At 48.3% G+C, this 13003-nt stretch overlaps 1 protein-coding gene across 1 annotated transcript in view; it reads left to right on the top strand.

The window, feature by feature from the left end:
- LOC106538172 (histone-lysine N-methyltransferase ASH1L) overlaps nucleotides 1–13003 on the top strand; it is a 71010-nt gene that overhangs the window by 45165 nt on the left and 12842 nt on the right. The window contains exons 9-19 of the mRNA XM_087705146.1: nucleotides 1290–1335; nucleotides 1592–1700; nucleotides 2928–3134; nucleotides 4756–4902; nucleotides 5632–5740; nucleotides 7129–7290; nucleotides 7649–7743; nucleotides 9144–9301; nucleotides 10517–10669; nucleotides 12425–12479; nucleotides 12608–12740. Coding sequence (XP_087561272.1) covers nucleotides 1290–1335; nucleotides 1592–1700; nucleotides 2928–3134; nucleotides 4756–4902; nucleotides 5632–5740; nucleotides 7129–7290; nucleotides 7649–7743; nucleotides 9144–9301; nucleotides 10517–10669; nucleotides 12425–12479; nucleotides 12608–12740 — 1374 coding nt within the window. The remainder of the gene's footprint in view (nucleotides 1–1289; nucleotides 1336–1591; nucleotides 1701–2927; nucleotides 3135–4755; nucleotides 4903–5631; nucleotides 5741–7128; nucleotides 7291–7648; nucleotides 7744–9143; nucleotides 9302–10516; nucleotides 10670–12424; nucleotides 12480–12607; nucleotides 12741–13003) is intronic.

Raw genomic sequence — 13003 nt, 5'->3', positions numbered from 1 at the left:
TTCCTTCCTTTCTTCCTTCCTCTTTCCCCACTCCTTTCTCTCTTCCTCCTTTCCTCTTTCTTCTTCCTGGAATGGTAGAGGGTCCCCTGCTTGGATAGAAGACCTCCAAGGTCCCTTCCCATTCGGTTATTCTGCTATTCTAATTTTCCTTCCTTTCTCCTCCCTCCCTCCTTTCTCCTTCCTTCCTTCCTTCCTTCCTCCCTCCCTCTTTCCCCATTCCTTTCTCCCTTCCTCCTTTCCTCTTCCTTCCTTCCTTCTTCCCGGAATGGTAGAGGGTCTCCTGCTTGGATAGAAGACCTCCAAGGTCCCTTCCAATTCGGTTATTCTGCTATTCTAATTTTCCTTCCTCCCTCCTTTCCTTCCCCTTCCTTCCTCCTTTCTCCTTCCTTCCTTCCCTCCTTCCTTCCTTCCTCCCTCCCTCTTTCCCCATTCCTTTCTCCCTTCCTCCTTTCCTCTTCCTTCCTTCCTTCTTCCTGGAATGGTAGAGGGTCCCCTGCTTGGATAGAAGACCTCCAAGGTCCCTTCCAATTCGGTTATTCTGCTATTCTAATTTTCCTTCCTTCCTTCCTTCCTCCTTTCCTTCCCCTTCCTTCCTTCCTACCTACCTACCTGCACAAAACTCTCTCCATCACCTCTAGCCATGCCTGCCTCTCCCTCCTCCCTCCTCTCCTGCCTTCCCTACCCAAGCAACAGCATTTTTTCGGCTGGCAAAACATGTCGCCTCTTAATCCTGCTGGGGACTTTTATTCTGACAGCGGCTCTTCAGCGAGGATGTGTTGTGCGTGGATGTGTGTGTGTGTGTGTTTGTGAGTGAGTGTGAGACACCCCTCTGGAGAATTTAGATGTTCTGCCAACAGCCCTGAAAAAATTTCAGGCCTTATTTTTCTTGGATCCAGGCCCGAGAAAAAAAGCTTCCCTCCTCCCCTCCTTCTTCTAGTTCTTCTCCCACCACACACACACACACACACACACACACACACACACACACACATTTTCTTCATTTTATTTCTCCCGCCTTAAAAGCCGAAAGAGAAATGGGAAAGGAGAAAAACCCTTTATATACCTGAAGTCTCTTCCAAGTCTGTCCTCCTGCATTCTGAGCAGGGGGCTGGACTAGAGGACCTCCCAGGGCCCTCCCAACTGTGCAATTGTGTATCCTGAGCAGGGGTGGGAGGGGGGGTCAGACTAGAAGACCTCCCAGGTCCCTCCCTCCCAACCCTGTGATTCCGTTCCCGGGAGGCCCTCCATCTTGCAACGCTATAAACGTCCTTTTCTCCTTTTCCTTTCAGCTGTACAAAAAGCCGGACGTCCCACTTTATAAAAAAATCCGGTCAAGTAAGTCCGTCTGTGTGTTTGTAACGGCTTGGAAGTGGGTGGGGGGGTCCCCCAAGTCAACCCACCCCTCCCCAGTCACCTATACCCACCTCCCATGACCTTCTATCATCTCAGGCTGTCTGTTTGGCAGATGGGTTGAACATTTGGGGTGGGTGGGTGAGCAAAGCCTTTGAAATTCGAAGCCCCCTCCCCATCTCCTGACCCGGACTCAGGATCTCCCCTCATCCTGTGCCTTTCTCTCCCCACCCCCCCACAGATGTTTATGTGGACGTCAAACCTCTGTCTGGTTACGAAGCCACCACTTGCAACTGCAAACAGCCCGAAGACAGCCGGAAAAGCGGGTGTCTGGATGATTGTTTGAACAGGTACACAATGGAATCAAGAACAGTTAGTCCTCAACTTACGACGGCTCAGTTAGGGACTGTTTGACGTCACAACGGCACCAGGGGTAAAAAAGTGAGATAGGACTGTTTTTCACACTTAACAACCGTTACAACATCCCCCTGCGGTCACGTGATCCAAATTTGTCAACTGACTGCTATTTATGACGGTCCCCCTTTTGCGACCTTCTGACGAACAAAGTCCCCGGGGAAGCTGGATTCACTTAACAGCCGAATGCAGGGATTCACATGACAGCAGCTGACAAGAGAGGTTGTAAAATGGGGGCCAAACGCACTTAACCAATGTCTCGCTCAGCGACAGAAACGTTGGGCTCTCTTGTGGTTGTAAGTCAAGGACTCCCTGTAATTGAGAAGGTTGGGGTTAGAGAGAGGAGGAGGGGAAGGAAGGGAAAGAGAAAGAGAAAAGGTGGCGAGGAAAAGAGGGAGAGAAAGAAAAAGGAAAGAAAGAAGGGAAGAGGAAGAGAAAAGGTGACGAGAAAGGGGGAGAGAAAGAAGAAAGGAAGGAAAGGAAGATGGGAAGAGGAAGGAAGGAAAAGAAAAGGTGAGAAAAAAGGAAAGAAAGAAAAAGAAAGAAAGAAGGGCAGGAAAGAGGAAGGAAGAGAAAGAGAAAAGGTGACGAGAAAAAGAGGGAGATAAAGAGAGACGAAAGAAAGAAAAATAAAGAAAAGAAAAAGGGAAGGGAAAGAAAAAGAAAAGGTGGTGAGAAAAAGACGGAGATAAAGAGAGAGAAGAAAGAAAGAAAAATGAAAGAAAGAAGGGAAGGGAAAGAAGAAGAAAAGGTGATGAGAAAAAGAGGGAGATGAAGAGAAAGACATGAAAAAGAAAGGAAGGAAAGAAAGAGAAAGAAAGAAAAGAAAAGGGAAGAATTGTGGGTGTTGAAGTCCACACATCTTAAAAGTTGGTCGAAGTTGGAAACACCTTTTCCAACTAAAAAATAAAACCTTTATTTATTCTCTTTCGTGGCGGCTTCCAGAGCCGCGTCCCTCAACCTCACCAAACTTTTAAGACGGGCGGGCCTTCGACGCCCACTCGGCTTCCCTTCCTGTCCCCTCCCACCTTGGCAGGGGAATTCTGGGAGTTGAAGTCCACCCCTCTTTTTAAAAAAAAAACAACCCGCTTCGAATAGCCTCCCCGCGCCTTCTCATCCCTCCTGCCTTGTCTCTCCTCTCTGCCCCCCCCCCCCCCCCCCAGGATGATCTTTGCCGAATGCTTGCCTAACACCTGTCCCTGCGGGGAGCAGTGCTGCAACCAGCGGATCCAGAGGCACGAGTGGGTGCAGTGCCTCGAGCGCTTCCGGGCGGAGGAGAAAGGCTGGGGCATCCGGACCAAGGAATCCCTCAAGGCCGGGCAGTTCATCATTGAGTACCTGGGAGAGGTGGTTAGCGAGCAGGAATTCAGGTAAAGGCCCCGGTGGGAGGAGGGTTTAGGTTTAGGTTTTAGGTTTTATTATTATTTATAGGCCGCCCTTTTCCCTGAGGGGACTCAGGGCGGCTTACAATATATAGGGAGGGGAGTACAAGACAGTAAGACATAAAACAATACATAAGTAAAAATAGTACACAACATTCATCATTCGGGTGGGGACGGATTACGATCTTTATCCCCAGGCCTGACGGGATAGCCAGGTCTTGAGGGCTGTGCGGAAGGTCTGGACGGTGGTGAGGGTACGAATCTCCACGGGGAGATCGTTCCAAAGGGTCGGAGCTACTACTGAAAAGGCCCTCCTCCGTGTAGTTGCCAGTCGACACTGACTGGCGGATGGAACTCGGAGGAGGCCTAATCTGTGCGATCTAATAGGTCGCAAGGAGGTAATTGGCAGGAGGCGGTCTCTCAAGTAGAGGGTCTGGGGGATCCGTTCCGCGTAGAAAGGGAAGGTGGGGAGGAATGCCTAAGTTTACCCCTTGCTATAATAGAGTGGCAAGAGTTGGGAGGGATCTCGGAGGTCTTCTAGTCTGACCCTCCCCTGCTCAGAATATAGAATAACAAGAGTTGGAAGGGACCTCAGAGGTCTTCTAGTCCGAACCCCCCCCTGCTGAGAACACAGAATAATAGAAACAGAAGGGACCTCGGAGGTCTTCTAATCCAACCCCCTGCTCAGAAGACAGAATAACACACGTGGAAGGGACCTCAGAGGTCTGCTAGTCTGACCCCCTGCCCAATATAGAAAACCAGACTTGGAAGGTACCTTAGAGTTTTTCTAGTCTGACCCTGTTCAGAATATAGAATAACAGACGTGGAAGAGTCTTCTAGCTCAACCCCATGCTCAGAGTACAGAATAACAGAATCAGAAGGGACCTCGGAGGTCTTCTAGTCCAACCCTCTGTTTAGAAGACGGGATAACAGAATCAGAAGAGACCTTAGAAGTCGTCTAGTCCAGCCCCCTGCTCAGAAGAGGGGATAACAGACATGCAAGGGACCTTAGAGGTCTTCTAGTCCAGCCCCCTGCTCAGAAGAGCGGATAACAGACATGGAAGGGACCTTAGAGGTCTTCCAGTCCAGCCCCCTGCTCAGAAGAGCGGATAACAGACGTGGAAGGGACCTTAGAGGTCTTCCAGTCCAGCCCCCTGCTCAGAAGAGGGGATTACAGAATCAGAAGAGACCTTAGAAGTCTTCTAGTCCAACCCCCTGCTCAGAAGAGGGAATAACACGTGGAAGGGACCTTAGAGGTCTTCTAGTCCAGCCCCCTGCTCAGAAGACAGGATTACAGAATCAGAAGAGACCTTAGAGGTCTTCTAGTCCAGCCCCCTACTCAGAAGAGGGGATAACAGGTGTGGAAGGGATCTTGGAGGTCTTCTAGTCCAGCCCCCTGCTCAGAAGACAGGATTACAGAATCAGAAGAGACCTTAGAGGTCTTCTAGTCCAGCCCCCTACTCAGAAGAGGGGATAACAGGTGTGGAAGGGATCTTGGAGGTCTTCTAGTCCAGCCCCCTGCTCAAAAGACGCGATAACAGAATCAGAAGAGACCTTAGAGGTCTTCTAGTCCAGCCCCTTTGTTACTCATGTTTGCTTGGCTTTCCAGGAATCGGATGATTGAGCAATACCACAACCACAGCGATCACTACTGCCTCAACCTGGACAGCGGGATGGTGATTGACAGCTACCGCATGGGGAACGAGGCCCGCTTCATCAACCACAGCTGCAACCCCAACTGCGAGATGCAGAAATGGTAAGTGCCCCCAATTTGCCGACTGACTCCTACTTACGACGGTCACCGTGTGATCCGTCGTGCATAGATAGAAAGCAAACAGAAGCTCAAATCCAGGTAGTCCTCGACTTACAAACAGTTCATTTAGTGACCAAAGTTACGGCGTCGCTTAGGGCCGTTTTCCACACTTCCAACCCTCGCAGTATCCCCAGGGTCACGGGATCTTCTTTTGCGACCGTCCGACAACTAATGGGGAAACCACTTAACAACAGTGTCACGAATGCAATAACTACAGTGATTCACTTAACAACGAGGAGGGGTGTGGTGTGCCTGGAGGCGGAAGCCCTCGGCTCGCAATCAGGAGGTTGTGAGTTCGCTCCTAGGTAGAGGCAGATATTTTTCTCTCCCTCCTCTCTCTCTCTCTCGGCACGATGGGAATTGATCTGCTGAACAAAACTCTGCTCTGGCAACAGGAAGGGCAAGTGGCCAGTAAACACTCAGTTCCATTCAGTTGCCCAAATTCCACCCCCGCAAGGGATTATGGGGTCATTAAAAAGATGACGAGCGATTCAGTTAACCACTGAATCAAGGAAGGTCTTAAAATGGGGCAAAGCTCCCTTAACAAGCGTCTCGCTTAGCAGCAGGAATTTTTGGAGGGCTCCATTTTGGCCGTAAATCGACTACCTGCATTAAAATTTGTGTGTGTGTGTTTAAAAACAATCTTTTTCATTTTCCTCTCTTTGCCTCCAGGTCGGTCAACGGCGTCTACCGGATCGGACTCTACGCTTTGAAGGATATGCCAGCCGGCACCGAGCTGACCTACGACTACAATTTCCACTCTTTCAACGTGGAGAAGCAGGTGAGGGCCGAGGGCTTTTTTTTTTGGGGGGGGGGGAGTGTCTCTGTTCTGAATCCTCTTCCGCCAGCTGGGTGACTTTGGGCCGACCCCTTCCCTCTCCCTGCCCACTCCACCCTGCAGAGGTGTGGAATATTAGATCTCTTCACCGCCTTGAGTTACTCGTTCATACAATACAGGAGAGGAGAATAGAATAGGAAATAGGAAGATAGTTGGATAAAGTAGAGTAGAACAGAACAGAATATAAGAATAGAATAGAGGAGAGGAGAGTAGAATATAGGAATAGAAAGGAATAGAACAGAATAACATAATATAATAGAACAGAACAGAGTAGAATAGAATAGAATATAAGAATAGAATAGAATATTAGACTAGAATAGAATATAAGAATATAGGAATAGAACAGAATAACATAATAGAATAGAATATAGGAATAGAATATTAGATTAGAATAGAATATAAGAATAGAATATAGGAATAGAACAGAATAATCTAATAGAACAGCATAGAATAGAAAAGAAAAGAATATAGGAATAGAATAGAATATTAGATTAGAATAGAATAGAATATAGGAATAGATTAGAATAATCTAATAGAACGGAATAGAACAGAGTAGAATAGAATAGAATATACGAATAGAATATACGAATAGAATATACGAATAGAATATTAGAATAGAATAGAATATTAGAATAGAATATAGGAATAGAACAGAATAGAATAATATAATAGAACAGAGTAGAGTAGAGTAGAGTAGAGTAGAATAGAATATAGAAATAGAACAGAATACAATACAATAGCAGAGTTGGGAGGGACCTTGGAGGTCTTCTAGTCCAACCCCCTGCTTAGGCAGGAAACCTTACACCTCTTCAGACAAATGGTTATCCAACATCATCTTAAAGACTTCCAGTGGTGGTCCTTGACTTGCAGCCCAAAATTTTGTGGCTAAGTGAGACAGGCATTAAGCAAGTATTGCCTTGTTTTACAACCTTCCCACAGTTAAGGGAATTGCTGCTGCAGCTCTTCCTTTTGGGGGGGCGCGGTCGTTCAGCGAATCCGGCTTCCCCCATTGTCTTTTGCTTCTCGCAAGGTCGCCAAAGGGGATCACACTACCACCGTCACAAATACGAGACGGCAGCCAAGAGTCTTACACTTTGATCCTGGAGATGCGACAGTCAGTCATAAGCCCGAGCGCCCTAAGTCCCTTTTGTGACGTCAAACCGTCACTGAACGATTTGCTGCATATCAAGGACTACCTGTAAAGCCGAGATCAAAATCAAATAAATAAGGGGTGCAGATTTGGTCTTGTTTATTGCTCCGGGCGCCTCGCTCCCCCCACACACACACAATTTAAACACACGCACACAAACACCCTGTTTTCCTCCCCGTAGCAACTCTGTAAGTGCGGCTTTGAAAAGTGCCGAGGGATCATCGGCGGCAAAAGCCAGCGGATGAACGGCCTGCTGAGCAAAACCAACCCGATGGTCACGGCTCAGAGGCGGCCGAGCCGGTCCAAAGAGAAGAGGAAGTCCAAGCACAAGTTGAAAAAGAGGGTGAGTTTGTACCCCAAATTCCACCTTTGCGGTTTAAGCGTCCCCCACTCCTCCCCCCCCCAAAAAACACCTCACCCTGGAGGTGTTAAACCTCTTGCAAGTCCGCTCAGAGATACGGAAATCTCATCGGGGATCTAGTCCTCGTTTAAAGGAGACACCGTGGCTCAGGGGCTAAGACGCTGAGCTTGTCGATCAGGAAGGTCGGCCGTTGGGCAGTTCGAATCCCCAGCGCCGCGTAACGGAGTGAGCTCCCGTGACTCGTCCCAGCTTCTGCCAACCTAGCAGTTCGAAAGCAGGTTCGGAAGCGCTCTGTTCCCCTCCCTCCCTCCCTCAAAGAAATACCGCTCTTCTTTTCCAGAAGGGTCACCTTCCCGAAGAGCCCAGCGATAATGCCACCCCCCCAACTCGGCTGACCCCCCAACTGCAGATGAAGCCCATGTCCAACAGGGAAAGGTGAGGAGAAGGGAAGGGACTGCTGGTTCTCAGCCTGGGCTCCTGCCAGCCTCAACCCAAGGGCGGAGCCATCCTTCCTCGGGGCTGGGCTGCCCCTTAGTTGGTGCAACAGCTGTGCGGGTTAAGGAACTGGTGCTTCGGAATGGATAAGCCCTGGTTTGCCCCACAGCTTGGCTAGCCGGGAGTGGGAAACGTGGTTGGCTGATGGGTGGGTGGCTGGTTGGGTGGTGATGGGTGGGTGGGGACTTGGTTGGGTGGTTGGTTGATGGTTGCTGGTTGGTTGAGTGATGATGAGTTATTGGTTGGTTGATGGTTTTTGCTTAATTGGCTAGTTGATGGTTGACTATTGCTTGGTGGGATGGTTGTTTCTTGCTGATTGGTTAGTTGGTGGTTGATTGTTGATTGGTTGGTGGTTGATTGATTGGTTGGTGGTTAATTGGTTGATGGATGGTTGTTTCTTGCTGGTTGGTTGTTGATTGGTTGGTTGGTGGTTGTTTCTTGCTGGTTGGTTGGTTAGTTGGTCGTTGATTGTTGATTGGTTGGTTGTTAATTGGTTTGATGGATGGTTGTTTCTTGCTGGTTGATTGTTGATTGGTTGGTTGGTTGGTGGTTGTTTCTTGCTGGTTGGTTAGTGGGTGGTTGATTGTTGATTGGTTGGTGGTTAATTGGTTGGTGGATGGTTGTTTCTTGCTGGTTGGTTGGTTAGTTGGTGGTTGATTGTTGATTGGTTGGTGGTTGATTCATTGGTTGGTGGTTGATTGGTTAATGGATGGTTGTTTCTTGCTGGTTGATTGTTGATTGGTTGGTTGGTTGGTGGTTGTTTCTTGCTGGTTGGTTGGTTGGTGGTTGATTGTTGATTGGTTGGTTGGTTGGTGGTTGTTTCTTGCTGGTTGGTTGGTTGGTGGTTGATTGTTGATTGGTTGGTGGTTGATTGGTTGATGGATGGTTGTTTCTTGCTGGTTGGTTGGGGGTTGGTTGGCGGTTGATTGGTTGATGGATGGTTGTTTCTTTTTGGTTGATGGTTGGTTGTTGTTTGGCTGGTTGATGGTTGGGTGGTGATTGGTGTGTTGATGGTGGGTGGATTGTTGGTGGTTGTTGCTTGGTTGGTTGGTTGATGATGCGTTGATTGGTTTGATTGTGATTAGTTGGTAACAGGTTGCTTGCTTGCTCACTGGTTGGTTGATTTTAATATGGAAATTAGCTCTACTACCCGAATTGTAAAAGTGTGTCCAGGAATCGATTAAGGAAGCCAAGCAATTCTAGCGTGCACTGGATGCTCAGCCTACGGTTGTGATGCTTACCCAGCATCCTAAAATTGTAGCGTTGGACGGAGCTGGAAGGACGATCTGGTTCAGTGTGTGGAAAACCCTCTCTGACATTTTTCCCCTCCCCCCTTCTAGAAATTTTGTGCTGAAGCACCACGTTTTCCTGATGCGCAACTGGGACAAGATCCGTCAGAAGCAGGAGGAGGTCAAACACGACAGCGACAGCCTCCACTCGCCCTCGTTGTACACTCGCTGGAATGGGATGTGTCGGGACGATGGCAACATCAAATCCGGTGAGGGTCGGACCTCTGAACCCGCCTTCTCTGAGCGCCTCGGAGTTGCGGCCAAAAAGAGGCTTCTCGTAACTAAACCACAACCTTCTTTCCATCACTGCCCATTTGCTAATTCCAGCTGCTTGTAATAACAGAGTTGGAAGGGACTTTGAAGGATAGCTAGCTAGCTGGATGGATGGATGGATGGATGGGTAGGTAGGTAGGTAGGTAGGTAGGTAGGTAGGTAGATGATAGATAGATAGATAGATAGATAGATAGATAGATAGATAGATAGATAGATAGATAGATAGATAGATGATAGATACATAGATACATAGATATATAGAAGAGGGAGATGAGAGATTGGATGGATGGATAGATAGATGATATAAATAGATAGATGATTAAATAGATAGATAGATAGATAGATAGATAGATAGATAGATAGATAGATAGATAGATAGATAGATAGATAGATAGATATACAGATAGATAGATGATAGATAGATAGATGATAGATAGATAGATGATTAATAGATAGATAGATAGATAGATGATAGATAGATAGATAGATAGATAGATTAGATAGATAGATTAGATGATAGATAGATGATAGATAGATAGATAGATAGATAGATAGATAGATAGATAGATAGATAGATAGATAGATAGATAGAGATACACAGATAGACAGACAGAAATAGCACTTGGGTTTATATTCCACTTCACAGTGCTTTCATCTCTAAGCGGTTTACAGACTCAGCCTATTAACCCCAACAATCTGGGTGCTCCTTTTATCAACCTCAAAAGGACGGAAGGCTGAGTCAACCTGGAGCCGGTCAAGATCGAACTCCTGGCTGTGGGCAGAATTTGCCTGCAATCCTGCATACTAACCATTAGGAAGGAAGGAAAAGACAAAGGAAAGAGGGAGGGAGGGAAGGAAGGAAAAAGAATAAAGAGTTGGAAGGGGCTTTGGAGGTCTTCTAGTCCAACCCCCTCCCAAACCTTGGAAGATTGCTATCATGTCACCCCTAATCTTGTCTAACCTCACAGTGAGGACTAAGTCATCAACCGAAAGGATGCAACCAACTGCTTGTTTAATAGCTGACGGTTCCAACAAACAATGGCTTAGCGTATCGTCAAACCCTTGTCATTTCAAACCTTGAACCGCCGTAACGCTGTCAGGAACCCGGCGAGATTCCCTCCTCCCTCATCCACCCTCCCCTTCTTTTTCAGATGTCTTCATGACCCAGTTCTCCGCCCTGCAGACCGCCCGCTCGGTGAGGACGCGACGGCTGGCGGCCGCCGAAGAAAACCTCGAAGTGGCCCGAGCAGCGCGCCTCGCCCAGATCTTCAAGGAGATCTGCGACGGCATCATTGCCTACAAAGGTGACCGCAGGCGGGGCCCTGAAGTTGAACCCAAGCTTCGGGGAGTGTCCCCTTGAACCCAGGGCAGGGCTCAAGGAGGCTTGAAACATAAAGCAGGAAATCATGGGTTAACTTGCAGGCGTTCAGTGTTGAATATAAGAATAGAATGTGAGGTCCTTTCACACTCTCTGAGCTAGGTGGTTTCTTTATAGACGTTTCCTGACCCAACTAGGTAACATCATCAGTGCTGGGAGGGAGTGGCATTTGCAGAGTAAAGCAGAAAGAGAATTGGGGGGGGGTCCTTGGTGCTCTCTGAGTTGGTTGTCTTCTTGTAGACATTTCTTGACCCAACTAGGCAACATCATCAACGCTAGAAGGGGGAAGGAGCAGGAAGGGAGGACTGTGGGGTCCTTGGTGCTCTCTGAGCTTGGTGGTTTTCTTGCAGGCGTTTCATGGCCCAACTAGGCAACATCATCAAGTGCTCAGCTGCTCTGTACTTTTCTTCTGGAGCCAATAAATCCAGATTAGTAATTTACAGAGTCAGGTTGTCCCCTTTGTCGGTTGCTGATGGTTTTGGGGAGAATTGCATCCCAATCTTGAGCTTTACCTTCCCTTACAAATATTGGCCAGGAGTCTCGGAGAGTCACAAACCAATTAAGCGAACTAATGGTCTCCTGCAAACTCCACTCCCCTGTCGCTCCTCTTTTACTGCCTCTGGGAGGGGCCATTCACCGTCCACCTGTGGCCTTGCTCCCAAGTCGACCCCTGTTGTTTAGCTCTTCCCTTCGTCTGGTAATAGCAATAGCAGTTAGACTTATATACCGCTTCATAGGTCTCTCAGCCCTCTCTAAGCGGTTTACAGAGTCAGCATATTGCCCCCAACAACAATCCGGGTCCTCATTTTACCCACCTCGGAAGGATGGAAGGCTGAGTCAACCCTGAGCCGGTGAGATTTGAACAGCCGAACTGAAGAACTGCAGTCAGCTGAAGCAGCCTGCAGTGCTGCATTTAACCACTGCGCCACCTCGGCGCATGCGCACACTGGGAACAGGCTCCAGCTGTTCTTCTGCCTCACTGATGTCTGACTCTGAAGGCAGCTGGTAACTGTCAGACGGCCCTGGCCCCTTCTCTGCCTCCGACACGGAGCCCTCCTCAGAGCCTTCCCCAGACTCCAGGACTGGCCCAGGCTCCTCCCCAACCCTCCTCACTGTCGGACTCTGCTGCCATCTCCGCTGGCCGCTGGTGGGGCACAACAAGCAGTTGTGTTCCCCCCTCCCCATCCTTTGGATTAACAGTTCCCCTGGCCAGTCATTGGATCTCCAAGCCCAGGATGCTCAGAGGAATGCCAACAGGGCTGAAGCCCACCTGATCCCCATCTCAAGAGCCCTTCGGACCTTCGGATTTTATAAATAAGTAAATGAAATGCCAGCATGTGGTTATGTATTCAATCTTGGTATATTTTAGGATGAAGGACGTTTAAATAACTATAGTCAAATAAAAAGTGGAGGCATGATGATGGTAATATAATAAATATTTGAGTTAAGATATTTGAATTAATATGAATTAAATTTGATGACGGTGGAAGAGATGCACAAAAGCCCTTTGTAACCAGCTGAAACACTTTCTACAGTATGTAAAGAAGGAGGATTTGTATGTTTGTTTTATGTAAAGAAGGAGGATTTGTATGTTTGTTTTGGGGGGGAAAATTACCCAAAAAAAAGAGCCTTCGGACCTCTCCATTGTCCCTCACAGCTTTCCTCTCCTTTTGACTTCCAGATTCCTCCCGGCAAGTCCTGGCTACCCCTTTGCTGGTTGTCCCCCCGAAAAAAAAGTAAGTCCGTTCGCTAAAAGGAGGAGGAGGGCTTGGAGTATGTGGGTGGACTTTTCTCCCCCCCCAACCCAGTCATCTGAGCATCCTTGGTCCTCACTTTCCGCCCTCCCAAACTCTCCCGGGACCAGGAACGCCGATTACTACGAGAAGATCTCCGACCCTCTCGATCTCACCACCATTGAGAAGCAGATCCTGACGGGCTACTACAAAACGGTGGAGGCTTTCGACGGGGACATGCTGAAGGTTTTCCGCAACGCCGAGGTGAGCGGGCCGCTGGCTCACGGTTATTTTGAAACCAAGGAGAGTTTACATACACACACCCTCCCTCCCTCCAAAACCCTCCGTTCCCAAAGGTTCCCGTCTGTGTTTGATTTCTCTCTTCAGCACCTTGCACCCAGCGTGGTGTTTCACGAGCTCAGCAACTTTTAAGCTAGCAGGGCATCAACTCCCCGAGCCAGGCTGGGAGTTGAAGCCCATCGCTCTTAAAGCATGCAGGCTGGGGGATTCCAGGAGTTGAAGCCCAC

The sequence above is a fragment of the Thamnophis sirtalis genome, unplaced genomic scaffold (genome assembly GCF_051295495.1).
Source record: "Thamnophis sirtalis isolate CommonGarterSnake01/CBP01778 unplaced genomic scaffold, rThaSir2_p1.2 scaffold_2, whole genome shotgun sequence".
In the NCBI taxonomy this organism is placed as follows: domain Eukaryota; kingdom Metazoa; phylum Chordata; class Lepidosauria; order Squamata; family Natricidae; genus Thamnophis; species Thamnophis sirtalis.
This window is presented reverse-complemented; position numbering and strand designations above follow the sequence as displayed.